Raw genomic sequence first — 22,500 nt, forward strand, 5'->3', positions numbered from 1 at the left:
TATTCTAGAGAAAACCTTGAAATTATTTTTCAGGTCTCGGGAAAGCCCTGCCATAACAATATCTCAGAAAACACGAAAACTTCACAATACAGTTCACTTCTTACCAGCACAACCCATGTTTTTACAACATTTACAACAACAGCAAAGCAGCAGGCTTTGCGACCTGTAAAAATTCCCACCGCTGCAAGAGTGCTGGCATTGCGCAGTTTGTTGTAAAGTTTAAAACAAAATGAAACAAAAACACTTATTTTTCTCTCTCCAATCATGATCTGGTACTGATCCCGAGTTGAAAAACTGCTTTCAAATCTTAAGCTCACCCTGGTCCCTCCACTTAAATTTTCCATTTGCTGTGTGTGATTCACAGTCCGCGAAACTTTCAAAGCACACTTTGTTCTCTACAAAATATTGGCAGTTTAAGCATCTTTGAAATTAAGGAACAAAGTGATCCTGACATAAGATCCATCCACTTATTTTAAAATACTGGATTCATTGGTTTATTACTTCTACCCCTAAATTCTTTTTGGCATATTTTCTCTGTTCTTGGTCTCCGTTGCCTTTTGCGTATCTCTGTTTTGCAAAGGTGAGCCATATATTCTAACTTGTGAAACGCCCAGAGTCCAAAAATGTGTGCAAATGATTCAGAATGCTCCTTTCAAAACTCTCCCACGCACACCTTTTTCCTGCCCTGTATTAAAACTCTTAAATGTTAGAGCTTTAGAAAAAAGAGCTTTACTCTCAGGCACATGATCAAAACTCTTTCTAAAGTCTAAAAAATAGGTTTCATCTTTATCTTGGTTTCTTGAATCCTGTTGGAGTAAATCTGATTTTTTTTTTCTTTTTTAACCCAGCTTGATTATGGAATAGTCCAATAGGTTGATTATGGGATAGCGTCAAGGCCAGGAGACCAGTAAAAATTACTCCATGCATCATCATCTCTTTGGGGATTAGCAGAGATTAGACAGTTTGATGAAGGCAAAAGGTATTTGATGAAAGGATCCCGAAGAAAGGAGGTGTCTTTTCATACTAAGCTTTGTCTTGGTGCAATTATAAAAACCAGGAAGGGTAAAATCTTTATCTCTTGACAACTGGGATGAAAGCGCTCATCCTTTAATATATTATGCCTGGTATACACTGGCCTGGAATTAAATCTTTTGAGCATTGTTCAAAATTATGTACATTCTTATTTCTTTTGCCCATTTTAACCTCTTAACTGCTCACTCTACAGTTTATGTCTAAAATAGTATAGGGTAACCTGCTTGAGCAGGGGGCTGGACTAGAAGACCTCCAAGGTCCCTTCCAGATTCTATTCTATTCTATTCTATTCTATTCTATTCTATTCTATTCTATTCTATTCTATTCTATTCTATTCTATTCTCTATTCTATTCTATTCTATTCCTTCTCTATTCTATTCTATTCTATTCTATTCCATTCCATTCTATTCTATATTCTCTTCTCTTCTCTTCTCTTCAATGTATTCCCTTCCCTTCCCTTGTTCTATTCTATTCTATTCTATTCTATTCTATTCTATTCTATTCTATTCTATTCTATTCTATTCTATTCTATTCTATTCTATTCCCAGTCCCAGTCCCAGTCCCAGTCCCAGTCCCATTCATTCCATATATATATGTATATTATATTATTATGTATGTGTATGTGTATTTTTATCTGTCTGTCAAGATCAGGCCAATTTCAAAATTCCTTAGTTTCATAGTAATTAAATGCAAAAGAATGGTCATTTTTAGAAGATTCCCTTTTCTTCTAGAACCTGTTCACTTTAGTGTCCTAATGATGATTTGCATATGTCTGGAAATCAGAGGTGGTATTCAGCAGGTCCTGACCAGTTCTGGAGAATCTGTAGCGGACATTTTGAGTAGTTCGGAGAACCGGCAAATGCCACCTCTGACTGGCCCTGCCAACCCCATCTATGCTCTGCCTCCCATTGAGTCCCGGCTGATTGGCTGGGTCTTCTTTGGTTGCCCTGCACAGGAGAACGGAGCTGGAAAGCAGGTTTGTGGGGTGGGGAGGGAAGGGGGATTTTGCAGTATATCCTTCCCCTGCCACGCCCACCCAGCCACGTCCACAGAACCGGTAGTAAAAAAATTTGAATCCCACCACAGCTGGAAATGTAGTATTTAGAACAGGAAGTGGTTCATGAATATACCCCCACTGGTTAGTTGATTTGCTCATTCATTCATTCATTCATTCATTCATTCATTCATTCATTCATTCATTCAAGGGGCTCCTGAATTGATTCCCCATTGATTCATTGATTGAGTGATTCAAATAAGTGACTTGTGAATATAGACCTTTTTCAAGATCAGACCACACCCCAAATGCCACCACCATCTCCTTGTCCAAGGAAGGTCTGACCCATACCTGAAATACTAAGTGTTGTGGCCTGCCAGTGGCCAGTGGAGTGGCAGCAGACTCAGACAGTGAGGAGGTTGGGGAGGAACATGGGCCTGTCCTGGAGTCTGAGGAAGGCTCGGATGAGGGCTCTGCATCAGAGGCAGAGATGGAGCCAGGGCTGTCCGACAGTTATCAGCTGCGTTCGGAGTCGGAGATCAGTGGGGCAGAAGAACAGCTGGAGTCTGTTCCCAGTGTGCACATGCACAGAGCTGCCAGAAGAAGGAAACAGCTGCGGAACAAGGGTCGACTCGACTCAGGAATAAAGGCTCAGGTGGACGGTGAATGGCCCTCCCATAGGGAATAAAGAGGATAAAAGGACAGTGAATAAAGATTGGCCCATTCTGGGCAAAGTATGTAAGAAGCAGAACATTCTGAGAACTGATTGCTCCATTTTGGCCATTGCTATTTCACAGAGCTATTTGATCATTTCCGTGCTTGATTTTCCATGTTCATACAAGTCCCGGGGACTTCTCCTTGACAGCATTGTGCAAGTAAAACATGTACAGCCACAATGTCAATGCATAGCAGACTCAGCAGAAGTCACTCCAGGGTCTCATCATAAAAACAGCAGTGCAGAAAATATTCCTATATTTTTAAATGAAAAAGTATGAGAAGAAATAGGCTGGCACATGTATTCTTTGAGTGAGACAGGTATCCCACAGAGAGAGATAATACTCTGCTAAATCCACCACTGGTTTGCGCATAATGATAAATTGTGTTCCAGCCTTTTGTGTCTCTGCTTCCTTCTTTTCTGACAAAAGAATGAAAAGGCAACTGTCGTCATCATATACTTCCATTTTCAACTCATTTAATTTTGTCTTATGTGTGAAAAAGGATCGGAGTTAATTCCAGTCGTATCTGGATCCTTACTTTAATATTAGAGAAGAAAGTTAGTATAGTTTTACTTATAATTAAAGTACGCTATTATGCTGAGAATTATTGGTTATCGGGTAGAAATAATGTAGTGGAATAAGTTCCTAATGGCTGTATTTTTAAAAAAGTAATTTTTGAAAAGATTATATGCAAAACAGTACAAACTAAAGGAAACTTAGAAGGTACCAAAAAAAGAAGAAGAAAATATAAAGGAAAGAAAAAGAATATAGAAAAAGAAGAAGGAAAGAAATATATAAGGAGGTGACTCCCAGTTTTCATCACAAGTATAAGAATTTTAGTAACATTTCACAACCTCTTAAATTTTAACCACGATCTCTTCATCCCATGTCTCATTCCTTATGTGATAAAATATCATCACTTCAGTCTTTGGGTCAAGAATTTATTAATGGTTGCCAGAAATAACATATGTATTTTGCCTTTAATCAAACCAACTGTAAAATTCCTTCCATTTACTTTTAACAGTCTTAATCTTTATTCCATTCAAATAGTAATTCAACATTCAAATCATGTTATGGAACTCAATTTCTTTTCATTCCTTTTTTACCCTTTCTCACAAGATCCATCTTAGCTTTAGAAAATCTCTTGTAAATCCACTATAAAAGAATTATCCAGGTTACTTGGCTTATTTGTAATTCAATTTTGATTAACATTGGCATTAACTGGTTCAGTTTAACTGGTTTAATTGGCATTAACTCTTTGATATGCCCAAAGAAACATCTGTCTTTATGTCACTGTGTAAACGTCTGTTTGTAGATTTACCTCCAGTGTCAACTCTGTCTTGTCGAAACATCTTTTGCACACAGTCTCGCCATAGAAGCAAACATCACTCTTGACATTGTCAATATTAACTTCTGATTCCAGTTTTCAAAAGCATCTTTCAGTATTTCCAATGTTGTTATATTCTATGCCATTCTGTAGCTGTCATTTGATTTTATGTAGTCTCCTTTACTTAAAACCTAATATCTGTTTTTTTGGAAAGGACCCCTTTTGTATTAAAAACAAGTCAATTTCCCATGGAGAATTCTGGGAGTTGAAGCCCACAAGTCTTAAAGTTGTCAAGTTTGGGGACCCCTGACCTGCACCAATGCCAGGCAAATATCTCTAGGAAGCTACCACGCCAATCCCTAAAGGCTGCTCTTTGGGGGTACACTGCTTTATAGAAGCTCTGCTGGGGCGACTGAGGAAGACCCATTGGAGCAGCTATAGGTCAACTTCTCACCTGATTTATTTTCTGTTGCCATGCTTTTGTTTTTTCCCAGCTCCCAATTTGGATTTAAGGTTTAGCATGTTGGATAACCCACCTGCCAGAAGGGGGAAAAGCTTTTTTACTTTTAATTAGGTGAAAACCATGGGAAGTCGGTTTTCACCGGCCTGTGCCAATAGGATATGCCCAATAAAACTTATCCTTTGAGGAACCTACTGCCTCGGAGTTCTGTTTGCTATGGCTCCATTACTCGGAACCCTGACAGCTGGATCTTGTCCAAGCAGGAGACCCTACACCATTCCAGACAAGTGGCGGTCCCTTTGTCAACTCATACAATATTTCTCTGGTCTTTTTAGAGTTGCCAACAGAAAGGGAGAGGGGAGCAGTGTGGCAGCTTGAAAACCAAAAGTGCATTCCATAAATAGTTTGCAAAGATAGTAACTAGGTGACTGACGTTTCTACCACGCTACCCATTTTGGGCCTAGTAGGTCATCTAGTCCAACCCTCCGCCCAAGCAGGAGACCATTTCTGACAAGTGGCTCTCCGGTCTCTTCTTGAAAGCTTCCAGAGATGAAGCTCCCACAACTTCTGAAGGCGACTTCTGTTCCATTAGTGGATTGCTCTCCAGGGATGGGATCTGACTAGTATAACTACTGGTTGTGTTGCTCTGCATTGCGCGAGTGCAATTTACGACCTGCTGAGCTGCCCGGACAGCTGAGCAGCGCTGCGTGCGGGTGTGCAGCAGTTGGAAAAGCCCTTTTTTCCTGCTTTTTCAACCGCAGCTATGCTGCGCAAAGCAGCTGTGGTTGAAAAAGCAGGAAATAAAGGACAGGTAAGAGCCTGGGAGGGCGGGTGGGCCAAAACAGCAGCAGACTTAGAACTGGTTCTATGTCTGCTGCTGTTCAAAGCAACAGGTTGTACAGAGGTGGACAGAACTGGTAGAATCCCACCCCTGTTGCTCTCCCTGTTGGAAAATTTCTTCTTATTTCTAAGTTGAATCCCTCCTTGATTTCCATTCCATCCATTTGTCAGCGTTCCAGCAAACCTCCATTCCACCCAATAACTCAAGAGACAGGCATCCTCTCAAAGGTTCCTTTTATTTGGATAGTAACTGGCACCACTGTGGAATCCTGAATCTGAAAGTTCTGGGCTTCCTTACAATAAGTAAAAACTACAAATCCATCCCCTTCACCCATCACCACATCCCATGGCCCAATCACCATCCGTCCCAACTTGAGACTTCCTTTCACTATGTGCAACACGACCTGACCTTGAATCAGAAAAAGAATTTTATTATATCTAACTAGATATACTCCAATGGATTCCCCCCTCCCAATTTCCTAGGCTCAATTGTGGCAGCATGGGAGCATCGGATCTCAATATGGCTTCCAAAGCTGACACCATTAATCCTTGTCTGGCCTTTGGGTGCCTTGGAAAACAGCTTGACCCCTTCCTCCTCTCTGGGGCAGCCCCTCAAATATTGGAAGACTGCTATTCTGTCACCCTGGTCTTTCTCTTCACTGGACTAGCCAGGCCCAGTTCCTGCAACCGTTCATTGTATATTTTAGCCTCCAGTCCCCTCATCATCCTGGTTGCTCTTCTCTGCACTCTTTCTAGAGTCTCAACATCTTTTCTATAGTGTGGTGACCAAACTGGATGGAGTACTCTAGGTGTGGTCTTACTAAGGCTTTATAGAGTGGTATTACTAGTACCTTTCTTGATCTTGATTGTATCCCTCTGTTAATGCAATTTAGGATTGCATTGGCTTTTTTGGCTGCCGCTGCACACGGCTGGCTCCTATTTAGCTGGTTGTCCACTAAGACTCCAAAATCCCTCTCACAGTTACTGCTGTTGAGCCTGGTTTCACCCAGTCTATATGGGTACTTTTGGTTTTTCTTGCCTAAGTATAGGACGTTCCTTTTCTCTACATTTAAATTATTTTCATTGAATTTCTCTACATTGAATTTATTAAGCAGGACAGTTAGTAAATGACTCACACCTGATTATTAGGACCATTTTTGCCATGATTGTGAGTAAATCACTGCAGTTGTTAAGTGAGTTATGCCATCGTTAAGTGAATCCAATTCCTCCATTGACTTTACTTGTCAGAAGGCATCTGGGAACGTCACAAATCATGGGAACCTGGAACTCTGCGACCATCATAAATATATGCTGGTGGCCAAAGTGCCTGGATTTTGATTATGTGACCGTCATGTTGTGATAGTCGTAAGTCTGAGGACTGGTTGTAAATCACTTTTTTCAGTGGAGTTGTAACTCTTATGGTGACTAAATGAATGGCAGTAAGTAGTGCCTGTATTGATTAAGCGCTTCCTCATTCTTATCTTGCCTGGCTTCATTGGGATTCTGTGGTTCTCGAATAATGCTAGGCTGATAGGTTCTCTTAATTCTTCTTAAACACTGATTTTGACTTTGTTGTTCCTCAGTGGGCCACTATCTAAAAAGGTTAAAATCATGGCAACTGGATCAAACTTTGTTAATCTGAGACCTTCCGTTACCCATCCAGATAACTTCATCAGTCAAAATGGGAAAATTAGTCAGTCAGAGAGTCTTTGGAATGTACTAAGTCTTGCCACGCCAACTGAAGTGGTTTCTCCCCAAAACATATTTCAATATATCAGTGAAAATTCAATCATCCAGGCCAAAAGAATCCCAAAAGGTTAGACATCATGGCACTGGAGCGAAGTTTGTTTAATCTGAGACCTTTTGTTGCTCATTCAAGTAACTTCATCGGTCAAAATAAAAAAATCAGTTAGGCAGAGAATTGTAACGGGCCACTACTTAATTCATTTCACCTTACTCTTTAGTACCATTGGGGTCAGAGGGAATAGCTTCTCCTTACAGACCTACAATCTAGAAGAGACAATGGAGGAAAAAGTGGAATTTGATGGGAAGAACAAATAAAGCAGTTCTTAATATGATTTGGCAGTTCTTATGTAATGGGTGGAGTTTGGAGATAGGAAAAATCCAGAGATCCAGCTGCTCCTTCAATAGTCTTGTAAAAAATTCATTTTTCCTGCGTGTGCATAGAGGCTACAGGATACTGTAACCAAAAGCCTTCTCTTTGCCATAAGTGTCATGACGAGAGAGGAGATGGTGAATTCTAATCCTGCCTTAGCCATAAAAGCTGGCTGGGTGACTTTGGACCAACCATTAGAAGATAATGAGTTCTAGTTCCACTTTAGGCATGAAAGCTGTCTGGGTGACTTTAGGCCAATCATCAGGAGACAGCGAGTTCTAGTCCTGCCTTAGACACGAAAGCCAGTTGGGTGACTTTGACCAATCCCCAAGAGACAGTGAGTTCTAATCCTGTTTTAGGCATGAAAGCCAAATGGGTGACTTTGGGCCAGTCACTCTCAGCCCAACTCCTCTCACATGAAAACAGGAGAAGCAGGAAGGTGTATTGGTTATGTTTGCTGCCATGAGTTATTTGTAAAAAATAATAAAGGTGGGATATAAAAAAATGTCCCCTGGGCTGTTAAAAGGCCAGTTTGGCTCTACTTACAGTGTCACAAAGGCAAGATTAGTGAAAGTTCTCAAAAGACCTTGAATTCTCTCCATCCTTCCGAAATTAAAGTGTGCCAGTCTGTGCTGAGCTTTTCCTTATTGGCCAAGCCCTTTACTTCCAGCCCAATGGCTAAATTCTGAATCACACCAGCCAATTAAGCATTCTTTGGTAGGCTGCTGATGGTTTAAAAGGGACACTTTGAATGGCTCCGAATGCAGCACGTTGCAAACACCTAATCAGGATGACAGGAACAATTTTAGCCATTCATAATTCTTTATAGCAGCTGATTAAAATCTCTTTATCCTGCTTACCGAGATCAGAAGGTCACATGGCTGGGAAGTAAAAAAACAAATTACGGACCTGGTGATAGATAACCAGATAAAAAGAAGCTGGCCTTAGTTCTGACAAATCAAGCTCTTTTGAAAAATTTCTTGGTATTTCTGTAGACTAAGCTACCCGTTCTTGGTTCTATAGAAAAACAAATGGGCAAACACACACACACACACACACACACACACACACACACACACACACACACAGTGTATATTTAACACATCCACCCACACTATTCCACATTTTTTGCTGCCTTCCTGCTTTTGAAAATTGCTCTGAACTGTGTAGTTCTTTCTTGATATGTTGCCTTGGTGTTTTTTCTAGTTGGTATGCATTTGGGTTTTTTAAAACTATAAAATTCCCACATGAAATCAGGTCACTTTATTACTAATTTCGTTATGCTCATTTGGGGTGTGTGTGTGTGTGGCTGGGTGTGCAGTGGTGGGATTCAAATTTTTTAATTACCGGTTCTGTGGGCGTGGCTTGGTGGGTGTGGCTTGATGGGAGTGGCAGAGAAAGGATATTGCAAAATCCCCATTCCCTCTCCACTCCACTAACCTGCTTTCCAGCTCCGTTCTCTTGGGCAGGGCAACCAAAGAAGACCCAGCCGATCAGCTGGGACTCAGTGGGAGGCAGAGAAGAGATGGGGTTGGCGGGGCCAGTCAGGGGTGGGATTGGCTGGTTCTCCGAACTGCTCAAAATGTCTGCTACCAGTTCTCCAGAACTGGTCAGAACCTGCTGAATACCACCCCTGCTTTTGTGGTGTCTGTATGCTTGATGCCTAACATTATTTGAAACTTTGATAGTAAATGGAGATGTGCAAGGAGGGAACCTAAAATAATGAAATAAAATCATAAAATAAAATAATAAAATCAAGGTAGCAGCTGTAAGTCATGACAAAAGGGTCAAAGCTTCTTCACGTAGCCATGGCCAACCTTTTGGCTCTTTCAACATTTGAGTAGACACCCAACTTCTTGGGTATCTCTTTTGTCTAAAACATCACCTCCAAGCCTTGGACATCTTCAAGTTTGAGGGCTTGGATTTCTGAAGTTTGTTGACAGGTTAAAGGAAGCAGCGGTGGTCCTCAGCCTTAAGACATCCAGCCCAAGTGTACAGTATCTCAACCAACTTTAAGATGGGTGGACTTCAAGTACTAGACTGGAAGTTGAGTAATGGCAACGGGACTTCTTTTCTTTCTTGATTTGAAATATTTCACTGCTTATCTAAGGAACTTCATCAGTCTGAGGAAGTTGGTTAGGGGGACCCTATCAGAGGTGGTATTCAGCAGGTTCTGACCAGTTCTGGAGAACCGGTAGTGGAAATTTTGGGTCTTTTGGAGAACTGGCAAATCCCACCTCTGACTGGCCCCGCCAACCCCATCTATTCTCTTCCTCCTGAGTCCCAGCTGATCGGTTGGGTCTTCTTCTGTTGCCCTGCACAGGAGAACGGAGCTGGAAAGCAGGTTGGTGGAGTGGGGAAGGAAGGGGGATTTTACAGTATCCTTCCCCTGCCATGCCCACCAAGCCACACCCACAGAACCAGTAGTAAAAAAAATTGAATCCCACCACTGGACCCTATATAAGTCCCCCAGAGGGGTTTCATTTTCACCTAATGAGCCTATTCAGTTAGATGCGGAATGAAACCCCCCCCTCCCCCGGAGGACATATATGAGGTCCCCCTAACCAACATGCGCAGCATGAATCTCCTTGGATCAACAGTAAAACATTTCAAACCCAAGAAAAGACCTCCTGTTCCCATGACTCAACTTCCAGACAACTCTACCTGGAGGACTGAAGATCTTAATTGACATTCAGGTCCCAAAATTCCCCACCTACCATGTTGCAGATGCCAAAGTTGAGGAACATCTGAATGTTGAACCAAAGACTGGGTGCTGCCAACTTGCATACCTTGGCTCTGGTTTAAGTTGGCCTCGGTCAGCAAATATCTCCCTGCAGAATCTCTAGCATGTTTGCTATTTTCATGATGTTCACTTTTAACCTCTCCCATTGAACCTTCTAAAGAATAGAGTAGAATAGAAGTTGGAAGGGACCTTGGAGGTCTTCTAGTCCAACCCCCTGCTCAAGCACTAGACCCTGTACCATTCCAGATAAATAACTGCCCAGTTTCTTCTTAAAAACCTCCAGTGATGGAGCACCCACAACTTCTGAAGGCAAAGCTGTTCCACTGGTGAGTTGTCTTTACTGTTAATTCTAGGTTGTTTCTCTCTTCGGTTAGTTTCCAACCATTGTTTCTTGTCCTGCCCTCTGGTGCTCTGGAAAATAATGTGACCCCCTCTTCTTTGTGGCAGCCCTTCAAATACTGGAATGCTGCTATCATGTCACCCCTAATTTTGCTTTTCTCTAGACTAGCCAAACCCAAATCCTGCAGCTGTTCTTCATATTGTGTCCATTAGGGGCTGCAAAATGCCCAGAAAAGCTTCATTTATTTTTAGCACTTGTATATGTACATGACATTTCACATTCCTTCAGTCCTAGGACTGTTTACTCTATTTCACACGTTCCTCTCATTTCCCAGCCCCCTCCCCTCAATAGGTTAAGCTTGTGAGTGGACCAGGGGTGGGGAAAAAAACCTTTGGACCCCTTCTTCCCATTGTTTTTGTCATTTTTTTTCCCAGACGGAGAAAATCTTTTGAACTTTTCTGCAAAGCCATGGAACCGGATTGACTTCTTTGAGAAGTATTGTGGAATTGTTGATGTCTATTTAGACCGGATAGCAATAAAACACCCAGTCCTCCTTTTCTTTTCAGACATGGAGGAGTTGGCTAGAGAGAGCATCAGCTTGCTAGCTAAGCCATCTCTGGAATCTGATAGCCCCCAACTTTCCTCCTTTGGTGCCATCTTCATCTTGCTAAAATCTGCCCTTGGAGCAGGACTCCTGAATTTCCCCTGGGCCTTCAATAAAGCTGGTGGAATGGCCCCAGCGATCTACGTGGAACTGGTAAGTGACAATGGAAAGCTCTCCAGATCTCTTGTAAATTGGACCTCCTGAGATCTCTTGCAGATTGGATACCAGAGATCTCTTGTGAATCGAACCACCTGAGATCTCTTGCAGATTGGACCTCCTGAGATCTCTTGTGGATTGGATCCCTGAGATCTCTTGCAGATTGAACCACCTGAGATCTCTTGCAGATTGGACCTCCTGAGATCTCCTGTGGATTAGACCTCCTGAGATCTCTTGTGGATTAGACCACCTGAGATCTCTTGTGGATTGGATCCCTGAGATCTCTTGTGGATTAGACCTCCTGCGATCTCTTGTGGATTAGACCTCCTGAGATCTCTTGTGGATTGGATCCCTGAGATCTCTTGTGGATTAGACCTCCTGAGATCTCTTGTGGATTAGACCTCCTGAGATCTCTTGTGGATTGAACCACCTGAGATCTCTTGCAGATTGGACCTCCTGAGATCTCTTGTGGATTGGATACCTGACATCTCTTGTGGATTGGATACCTGAGATCTCTTGTGGATTAGACCTCCTGAGATCTCTTGTGGATTAGACCTCCTGAGATCTCTTGTGGATTGGATCCCTGAGATCTCTTGTGGATTAGACCTCCTGTGATCTCTTGCGGATTGGATACCAGAGATCTCTTGTGGATCATTGAATCACCTGAGATCTCTTGTAAATTGGATATCTGAGATCTCTTGCAGATTGAACCACCTGAGATCTCTTGCAGATTGGACCTCCTGAGATCTCTTGTGGATTAGACCTCCTGAGATCTCTTGTGGATTAGACCTCCTGAGATCTCTTGTGGATTGGATCCCTGAGATCGCTTGTGGATTAGACCTCCTGAGATCTCTTGTGGAATGGATTACCTGTGATCTCTTGTAGATTGGATACCTGAGATCTCTTGTGGATTGGGCTTCCTGAGATCTCCTGTAGATTGGATTACCTGGTCCTTATGGAATAAATAAATGATAAAATTTGGGTCATCCAGTCTTAACTGTTGATTTGGGAGCCAGTCCCACAGGTTGTAAATAACCATAAAGAAGGAAGACTTAGAGAGGTCCTTTGCCAGGAATGCATCTACATGTAGTCCTTGACTTACAGGCATGTGTTTAGTGACCATTCAGTCATTGGCATAGGCATTGAAAAGAGTGACTTGCAATCGGTCCTCACCCTTATGACTGTTGCAGCAACATCAACATCATGTGATCAAAATTCGGGTACTTGGCAACCAGGCAGCAGGTATTTGCAATGGTTGTAGTCTTCTGGGGTCATGTGATCACCAGGTAGGACCTCCCCATTTGCCTTCTGTGAATGGGGGAAGCCAGTTCTGCTTAACAACCATGTGATTCACTCGACCCCTTGTGTAGCAGTTCTCTTGGCTGATGCAAGAAAAGGTCATAAAATCAGGTGCAACTCAAGCACCGCCCACTTTCCTTTTGCAATGGAAATTCTGGTCCTAGATGTGATTGCAAGTTGAGGATTTATTTGCCTGGCAAGGCTTCATTCTGATTTGGCATCTTTCTCTTCCTACAGCCCACCTGTGCATGGAAAGCTATTTCATGCCATTTGAAAAATAAGTTCAACTGAGCTGTCCCATTCAGAATGGAGAACGGACATTGAACAAGCTCTTCATTTAAGGATGAATAATTTAAATTTAATGGTGCATTATTTATATTGGTGTGCTGTTCTGTTTCTCCTCGCTTTCCCCCATATCCCATCAAACACAGTGAATGGTCTCTTCTTAATTTAACTACAACATTGACTTTAGCAATCCTACAAGGAAGGTTAGGTTCAAGGAGAAAAGGAGAAAAAAAAATCATCATTTTTGGAAGGGATCTCTCTTAAAATAATCTACATTTCAAACTACTTTGAGGTTGCTTGATGTCCTTGGGCAATGTAGCACTTGATTTTCAGTAGGTTTAAGGTGGCCCAAACCTTTACACTACAAAAGGAACATTTTTGAAGATTTTATTTTATTTGGTTTGTCAATTGCTTACAAGATAATAGGTATAATGGATTGTTAAAATATATCCAAAGCTGCATTGGCCCGTGGGTGGGTGGGTGGGTGGGTGTGGGGAGAGACCATCCAAAATCCACAGCTGGTTGGTAGCTTTATTTATTGCAACCAGCACAATGTAATATAATAACATGTTCAGTCTTTTCCATTTCTGAATCTCTCTCTCTCTCTCTCTCTCTCTCTCTCTCTCTCTCTCTCTCCCTCCCTCCCTCCCTCCCTCCCTCCCTCCCAAAAAATAAATCCTGAGATTTATACATGCATATAAACATCCTGAGAAAGTTATACATGTCCAAATTCTCCACATTTTAAAGAAAATTGTCCTTTTGTGTCCAATTCCACACTATTTAGTTGCATCAACAACACGAAATGGCTTGTGCCATAGTAAAGGCTGATATAGTTACAGTTGCATTGGTCCATGAAAATTTAAGCCTTAACACGTTTTATTAATTTTTCTGTAAAGTTGTAAAGAAAGTCATATATCTGAACTTTAAGCAGGATTGGGCTACCTATTTCTTTTGGTGGAAAACTGCTTTGTAATATTTAGCCAATGCCAAAGTTCTGATGCTGGCTGAGTTCTGATGGACACCTTTGTCTGAGAGCTTACTTGGTAAGAAGCAAGAGTCAACCTTCTCAAACATGTAAAGAAGAACCAACCTTCTCAAACATCTAAAGAAGAACCAACCTTCTCAAACATCTAAAGATGATCCAACCTTCTCAAACATCTTAAGAAGATCCAACCTTCTCAAACATCTAAAGAAGATCCAACCTTCTCAAACATCTAAAGAAGATCCAACCTTCTCTTCCATTTCGGAGCTGTCCCAACTTCAGCAGCTTTAATGGCTGCCTCTTCGCCGCTGGCAAAAAGTGCTTCTCCTGGATCTACCAGGGACTTTCTGGTATCCCTGGGATCTACAGGATGCGCTTTTCACTATCACCGTCTCTTTGGGATGGTTTAGATCCGTTTGGACCATCCAGGGGTGAAGATATCGGCTGCGATCTCAGACCTCCAAGATCGCATGCCATATCGTCATGACACCAGCTCCGCCCTCCTGATTCTATAAATAAACTGGGACATTAATTTCACTTTTTGTCCAACTTGTAGCGACTAGAATTTAGGATTAATGGAAAAAATCCACAATAAATCTTCAACAGCAGAGCTCTCCATTTGATCCCTCTTAAGGATGAAGACTAATTTTCATTACAAGCCTAGACTAGACTAAAGGTGTTTGTGATCTGGTGTTTTGGGGGAAACCTGGTCATGGACTTAATCTGTTGGGTAAACAAAGCCCATCATGTTAATGTGGATAATTTGGGCATAACATGGAATGCATATGTAGACAATATGTTGAGCTAACCTGGGTTTAGCATGTTGTGTGAACTTAGTCTAATGTATCAAGTGGATGGGCCAATGGTAAGAGGTCTGCCATTTGCCTTCTCTAGAAATGCAAGTAGTGGCTACCCAAGGTAATTCTTAGAGATACTCCTGAGACTTCAGAACCATGGACAGGGACAAATTTTATTGACTTGTTTTCAATTGGCTTCTACAGTACTTATCTTCAGTGTCTTCTTCTCTTGTCTCTTCTTTGCAGGGATCTTTGATATTCCTTATTAGTGGCTTAGTAATCTTGGGTTATGCTGCTTCCATCAGCACTCAGACAACCTACCAAGGTGTGGTGAGAGAAATCTGTGGGTCAGCTGTGGGCAAGCTTTGTGAAGTGTGCTTCATCTTGAACCTCTTCATGATCTCCGTGGCCTTCCTCAGAGTTATGGGAGATCAACTGGAAAAATGTGAGACCTGGATTTCCTCAGAAAATGCTAACTCTGCTTTGGTACTCAGCAGTCTTTTTTGGGCTGGGTGAGGTGGTGGAGACAGTAGAGGAAGTGACTTTATTTTTTCAGCAGAAAAAAAATACTCAGTCATGAAGTTTTGTGCGTGTGTGTGAGGGTGCACAAGTCCGAACTTTGAATTGGGGTCCCAAAAACCTTTTTCATGGTCTGTTGTAACTTGGAACAATTGCTAAATGATCGACCATAAATCTAGGACTGTCTGTAGATCAAAAAAACAAAGCAGAAGGAGACAAACTGATAAATCGGTCAACTTCAAAAGCCTTTTGATACATTCCTGCTGTCAGCCTTGAAAGTCATGTTTTCCTTGGAAGCTTTGAGGCTGCCACATTTAGTGCCTGGGAATTTGGGAGGGGGGATTTCATAGAGAGGAAGAAGATTAGACTCAACAACATTCTTTTTCAGAGAGTCAAGGACAAGCTTGCTCTGCACCTGGAAAGGAGTGTTTAGAGGAAGGTCTCCAGTTGGGATGATGTTTTGATTGGGCCATGTGATGGACTGGTGGGTGCAGGGGATGGATCTTGGATTTCTCTTTTGGGAAGGGAAAACCCAGAACTCTCAGATTTGAGTTTTCCCAGATGTGCCGATATGACAACTCTAATAAAATGGAACTTTGAGAAATTTATTGTCTGGGAGTTTATTGGGTTGGAGTTGGTTAGCTGGAACGCTGATACCTGCCCTCTTCTACCACTGACCTTTTCTAACTCTCTTGTAGTATGTGACTCTTTCTCCCTCAACGAAACCCTGAATGGAGACACTTTTCGCCCGCCCTGGTTTATTGACCAACGTTTCACTTTGTCTACCTTGTGCCTCCTGGTTATTTTCCCACTCTCCATCCCAAGACAAATTGGCTTCCAAAAATATACAAGGTAAGAAAGAGTTCAAAGGGTCCAGTGTTGGAACTGGGGCATGCCAGGGATTAAGTCTTAACCCCAACTTCGATCTGATTTATATCCCCGGGTATGTTTTGGGAGGAAGTGAAACAGAATATGGGTTTTACCCTGGTTGGACAGAGTAAAGTGCAAAACAAGAGCACAGAATATAGAATAGTTGGGAGGGACCTTGGACATCATCTAGTCCAACCCCCTGCTGAAGACAAATGGCTGCCAGTCTTGAAAACCTCCAGCAATGGAGCATCCGCCACTTCCTGCATTCGCATGACTTCATTTTATGATAGTTTTGCTGAAGACTTGCACTTATATCTGGTTTTCAGCAAAGCTGAAACCATGGGTTTGCTTAATGACCGCAAACTTTGCTCAATGACTGCAGCAGCAGCACCTTTACAATTGGTGTTCACTTAATGCAAAAAAAATAATAACATTGGATTGGTCACATGACTGTTTTACAACCGTCAGAACTTATGACCTTAATGGGCAGGTTCCATTGTAGTCATATAACAGAATAACAGAGTTGGAAGGGACCTTGTAGGTCATCTAGTCCAACCCCTCCCGCCCAAGCAGGAAACCCTGCCTACACCATTTCTGACAGATGGGAGTCCAGTCTCTTCTTGAAAGCCTCCAGGGATGAAGCTCCCATAACTTCTGAAAGCAATTTCTCTTCCATTGGTTGATTGTTCTCACTGTCAGAAAATTTCTCCTTATTTCCAGGTTGAATCTCTCTTTGTTCAGTTTCCACCCATGATTCCTTGTCTGACCTTCGGGTGCCTTGGAAAATAGCTTGACCCCTTCCTCTCTGTGGAAGCCCTTCAAAGGTCTTCTAGACCAACCTCCTATTCAGGCAGGAGCCTCTTTACCATTTCAGACAGATGGTTGTCCAATTTCTTCTTAAAAACAATCCAGCACTGAAGCATCTACAACTTCTGAAGGCAAGCCATTCCACCGTTAACTGTTCCCACCATTAGGAAAAAATCTCCTTAGTTCTAGGTTGGTCTTCTTGAGGACTTCCTGCAGAACCTTTTGCCACCGTCCAATTTTTGCTCTTTCTGCGTATCTTTTCCAGTATCCTTGGCACTTTAGCTGCCTGCTACCTGATGCTGGTCATCGTGCTGAAATATTATCTCCGAACAGATCACGCTGTCAAGCAGGAGCGTTTCCATTCTGCTAGGTAAGTATGGGCATAGTTGCCCGTGGCTGTCCTTGAATTCGACTCCTTGATGCAAGTCATAAATCATTGTGGGATTGTGTGAGGACACTCTTAAGGAGGTGCTGCTGAAAATCCTGTCTGGTGCTCCTCATTTGCTTTAGGGCAGGGGTCTCCCACCTTGGCAACTTTAAGCCTGGAGAACTTCAACTCCCAGAATTCCCTAGCCAGCTTTGGCTGGTGAATTCTGGGAGTTGAAATCCTCCTGGCTTAAAGTTGCCAAGGTTGGAGACCCCTGCCCTAGGGGACAAACCAGCCCGTAGGTCAAGGGTGTCAAAACAAGGCCTGCAGGCTGAATCCAGCCTGCGATGTGGTCAGATCGCGCCCACAGGGCCGTCCTAGAAAATGTAAGGGGCGAGCATCACTTTGTCTACCCAATGCGAAGAGGAAACATGGCAGCAGTTTGGGGAGAGGCGTCAAGCTGGCCACACCCACCCAATCAGCCATGCCCGATGAGTGGCATCAAGCTTGCCACACCTACCCCATTGGCCACGCCCACCCAGTCGGCCACGCCCAGCCAGCCCTCCAAGGTCAACCACAGCCCTGATGCGGCCCTCCGTGAAATTGAGTTTGACACCCCTGTCATGGGTGCAAAGAGATGCCATGGTCTCCAACAGGATGATATTGACCTAGGCAGTATTATTCTTATCAATCATAAATGATTTCTTCCCTGTGAGCAAACTAGACAAAATGTCCAGATGTTTTGATCACAGATACCGCATGATTTCTTCTTCTTAATGTGGGAAAAAATATGTGTAGTGAATGGTATGCCAAAGAAATCAGATTTATTCCCTCGCTACCAGCCGCTGCTTTTCTGTTCTTCTAAATAAAATCTGCCTGACCAACTTAGATAAGAATAACAGAATAACAGAGTTTGAAGGAACCTTGTAGGTCATCTAGTCCAACCTTCCCCCAAGCAGGAGACCCTACACCATTTCTGATAGATGGCACAAGACAAGACGATGGGGGGAGGGGTCAAAGGTAGATGTGATTTTATTTATATTTTTATTAAATGTCTATGCTGCTCATCCCAAAGGTGCTTTTTCAAGAGGCAACTGGACTTTCTTGTTTTTTCTTTTGAAGATGTTTCGCTTCTCATCCAAGAAGCTTCTTCAGCTCTGACTGGATGGTGGGGGAATAGAAGAATAGAATAGAATTATTATTTTTTAGAATAGAATTCTTTATTGGCCAAGTGTGATTGGACACACAAGGAATCTGTCTTGGTGCAAATGCTCTCAGTGTACATAAAAGAAAAGATACATTTATCAAGAGTCAAGAATCATAAATTACATCACTTAATAACAGTCATAGGGTACAATAAGCAATTGAATCATACAAGGAAACAGTCCATATAAATCATAAGGATACAAGCAACAAAGTTACAGTCATACAGTCACAAGTGGAAGGGGATGGGCGATAAGGAGTGATGAGAAGATTAATAGTAATAGTAGTGCAGACTTTGTAAATACTGTAGTTGGACAGTGTTGAGGGAATTATTTGTTTAGCAGAGTGATGGTGTTCGGGGAAAAACTGTCCTTGTGTTTAGTTGTTCTGGTGTGCAGGGCTCTATAGTGTTGTTTTGAGGGAAGGAGTTGAAATAGTTTATGTCCGGGATTTGAGGAGTCTGCAAATATTTTCACAGCCCTCTTTTTGACTCGTGCAGTATGCAGGTTCTCCATGGAAGGCAGGTTGGTAGAAATTGTTTTTTGTGCAGTCCTAATTACCCTCTGAAGTCTGTGTCTGTCCTGTTGGGTTGCAGAACCAAACCGGACAGTTATAGAGGTGCAGTTGACAGACTCAATAATTCCTCTGTAGAACTGGATCAGCAGCTCCTTAGGCAGTTTGAGCTTTCTGAGTTGGCACAGAAAGAACATTCTTTGTTGTGCTTTTTTGAGGATGTTTTTGATGTTAGGTGTCAATTTTAGGTCGTGATATAGTAGAACTTAGATATTTGAAGGTCTCTACTGTTGATACTGTACTGTCTAATATTGTAAGTGGTGGTAATATGGGAGTGTTTATATTTCTTGCAGACAGTTGGTCATTTGCATCCTTTTAGAGGGTTATTGAAGCAGATCACAGATAAACATCCAAGTGCTTCAACAGCCCTCTAAAAGGATGCAAATGACCAACTATCTGCAAGGAATATAAATCCTCCCATTTCCCACCATCCAGTCAGAGCTGAAGAAGCTTCTTGGATGAGAAGCAAAACTTCTTCAAAAGAAAAAAACAAGAAAGTCCAGTTGCCTCTTGAAAAAGCACTTTTGCCAACAAAAGAAAAAAGAAAAAACACCTTTGTGACAACCATGACCTGGAGGATTGAAAATCTCTACAGACTATGCTGCCCACCTTACCATTAAGCGGATTACAAGATAAAAGTGAGAATGTATGCTTTAAAAAGATAAATACTAACATTAAAATGAACAAAGAAAGATGCCTAAGGAAGAACCCAATCTACAACAGGGGAAGAAGTTCATTCTTTAAAAATCTTTCCGGGCATTTTCCTACCTAGACAGCAAATAGACTGTGATTTATTTGGCCGTTTCCATGTACACCAAGGGTCTGCAAACTTGGAAAGTTTAAGACTTGTGGAACTTCAACTCCCAGAATTCCTGAGCTAACATGACTGGAGGAGGGATTCTGGGAGTTGAAGTCCTCAAGTCTTAAAGCTGTCAAGTTTGAAGAGCCCGGATGTAGACCAATGGCTGGCACCTTCATATGCACATCCTTGTTTTGTTTTTCAATCGGACAGCTCTTGGGCCTCCATGTTCAGCGTTGTCCCAACCATCTGTTTCGGATTTCAGGTAATAAAATAAACATTTCCTTCTTTTTTTTCTTCTTTTCCTTTTGTAATCCTTGTTGCAAAAGGAGACTTAAACTTATAAATATCTTTAAGGATGCAAAAACATAGATGTAGGCTCCACCTTTTTACTATCGGGAGAAAAAGAGGAACTTTGTCATTGATTCCCCATTCCTTGTTTACATTAAAATCAGGAAATTGAGAAGTGTTGAGATGTGAGCTGTGCAGGAGGTCCTCGACTTACGACCACAATTGAGACCAAAATTTATGTTGCTAAGGGAGACATTTGTGTTCAGCGAGTTTGCCCCATTTTACGTTTTTTCTCGCCGCATTTGTTAAGCAGATCACAGCGGTTCTTAAATTAGCAACACGGTTGTTAAATGAATCACTTTGTCTACCCAATGCGAAGAGGAAACATGGCAGCAGTTTGGGAGAGGCGTCAAGCTGGCCACACCCACCCAATCAGCCATGCCCGATGAGTGGACTTGCCACACCTTTGGCCACGCTCGGCCACGCCCAGCCAGCCCTGTCAACCACAGCCCTGATGCGGCCCTCCGTGAAGAGTTTCTGTCATGGGAGCAAAGAGATGCCATGGTCTCCAACAGGATGATTGACCTAGGCAGTATTATTCTTATCAATCATAAATGATTTCTTCCCTGTGAGCAAACTAGACAAAATGTCAGATGTTTTGATGCATGATTTCTTCTTCTTAATGTGGGAAAAAATATGTGTAGTGAATGGTATGCCAAAGAAATCACAGATTTATTCCCTCGCTACCAGCCGCTGCTTTTCTGTTCTTCTAAATAAAATCTGCCTGACCAACTTAGATAAGAATAACAGAATAACAGAGTTTGAAGGAACCTTGTAAGTCATCTAGTCCAACCTTCCCCAAGCAGGAGACCCTACACCATTTCTGATAGATGGCACAAGACAAGACGATGGGGGGAGGGGTCAAAGGTAGATGTGATTTTATTTATATTTTTATTAAATGTCTATGCTGCTCATCCCAAAGGTGCTTTTTCAAGAGGCAACTGGACTTTCTTGTTTTTCTTTTGAAGATGTTTCGCTTCTCATCCAAGAAGCTTCTTCAGCTCTGACTGGATGGTGGGGGAATAGAAGAATAGAATAGAATTTTTTTTTTAGAATAGAATTCTTTATTGGCCAAGTGTGATTGGACACACAAGGAATCTGTCTTGGTGCAAATGCTCTCAGTGTACATAAAAGAAAAGATACATTTATCAAGAGTCAAGAATCATAAATTACATCACTTAATAACAGTCATAGGGTACAATAAGCAATTGAATCATATTAGGAAACAGTCAATATAAATTGTTGGGATACAAGCAACAAAGTTACAGTCATACAGTCACAAGTGGGAGGGGATGAGAAGATGAGAAGTGATGAGAAGATTAACAGTAATAGTAGTGCAGACTTTGTAAATACTGTAGTTGGACAGTGTTGAGGGAATTATTTGTTTAGCAGAGTGATGGCTTTCGGGGAAAAACTGTCCTTGTGTTTAGTTGCTCTGGTGTGCAGGGCTCTGTAGCATCGTTTTGAGGGAAGGAGTTGAAACAATTTATGTTCAGGATGTGAGGAGTCTGTAAATATTTTCACAGCCCTCTTTTTGACTCGTGCAGTATGCAGGTCCTCCATGGAAGGCAGGTTGGTAGAAATTGCTATTTTCTGCAGTCCTAATTACCCTCTGAAGTCTGTGTCTGTCCTGTTGGGTTGCAGAACCAAACCGGACAGTTATAGAGGTGCAGTTGACAGACTCAATAATTCTTCTATAGAACTGGATCAGCAGCTCCTTAGGCAGTTTGAGCTTTCTGAGTTGGCACAGAAAGAACATTCTTTGTTGTGCTTTTTTGAGGATGTTTTTGATGTTAGGTGTCAATTTTAGGTCGTGATATAGTAGAACTTAGATATTTGAAGGTCTCTACTGTTGATACTGTACTGTCTAATATTGTAAGTGGTGGTAATATGGGAGCGTTTATATTTCTTGCAGACAGCTTGTCATTTGCATCCTTTTAGAGGGTCATTGAAGCAGATCACAGATAAACACCCAAGTGCTTCAAGGCCCTCTAAAAGGATGCAAATGACCCGCTATCTGCAAGGAATATAAATCCTTCCATTCCAATCCAGTCAGATTGGATGAGAAGCGAAATTTCTTCAAAAGAAAAAAACAAGAAAGTCCAGTTGCCTCTTGAAAAAGCACCTTTGCCAACAAAATAAAAAATAAAAAAACACCTTTGTGACAACCATGACCTGGAGGATTGAAAATCTCTACAGTCTATGCTGCCCACCTTACCATTAAGCGGATTACAAGATAAAAGTGAGAATGTATGCTTTAAAAAGATAAATATTAACATTAAAATGAACAAAGAAAGATGCCTAAGGAAGAACCCAATCT

At 42.0% G+C, this 22,500-nt stretch overlaps 1 protein-coding gene across 7 annotated transcripts in view; it reads left to right on the forward strand.

Moving 5' to 3' along the window:
- SLC38A8 (solute carrier family 38 member 8) overlaps positions 1 to 22,500 on the forward strand; it is a 44,775-nt gene that overhangs the window by 13,494 nt on the left and 8,781 nt on the right. For 5 of the 7 annotated variants that reach the window (XM_026671992.2, XM_087971728.1, XM_087971729.1 and 2 more), the window contains exons 2-6: positions 11,135 to 11,325; positions 14,938 to 15,136; positions 15,909 to 16,062; positions 17,153 to 17,257; positions 20,043 to 20,094. In XM_026671992.2, coding sequence (XP_026527777.2) covers positions 11,137 to 11,325; positions 14,938 to 15,136; positions 15,909 to 16,062; positions 17,153 to 17,257; positions 20,043 to 20,094 — 699 coding nt within the window. In that variant the 5' untranslated portion in view covers positions 11,135 to 11,136. Of the gene's footprint in view, positions 1 to 11,134; positions 11,326 to 12,864; positions 12,992 to 14,937; positions 15,137 to 15,908; positions 16,063 to 17,152; positions 17,258 to 20,042; positions 20,095 to 22,500 lie in introns of those variants that run through there. The other 2 variants (XM_087971731.1, XM_087971727.1) reach the window with 2 other exon arrangements.

Source organism: Notechis scutatus, chromosome 9, assembly GCF_049901735.1.
Source record: "Notechis scutatus isolate UNSWTSFEM ecotype Mainland chromosome 9, rNotScu1.2, whole genome shotgun sequence".
Taxonomy (NCBI): Eukaryota; Metazoa; Chordata; class Lepidosauria; order Squamata; family Elapidae; genus Notechis; species Notechis scutatus.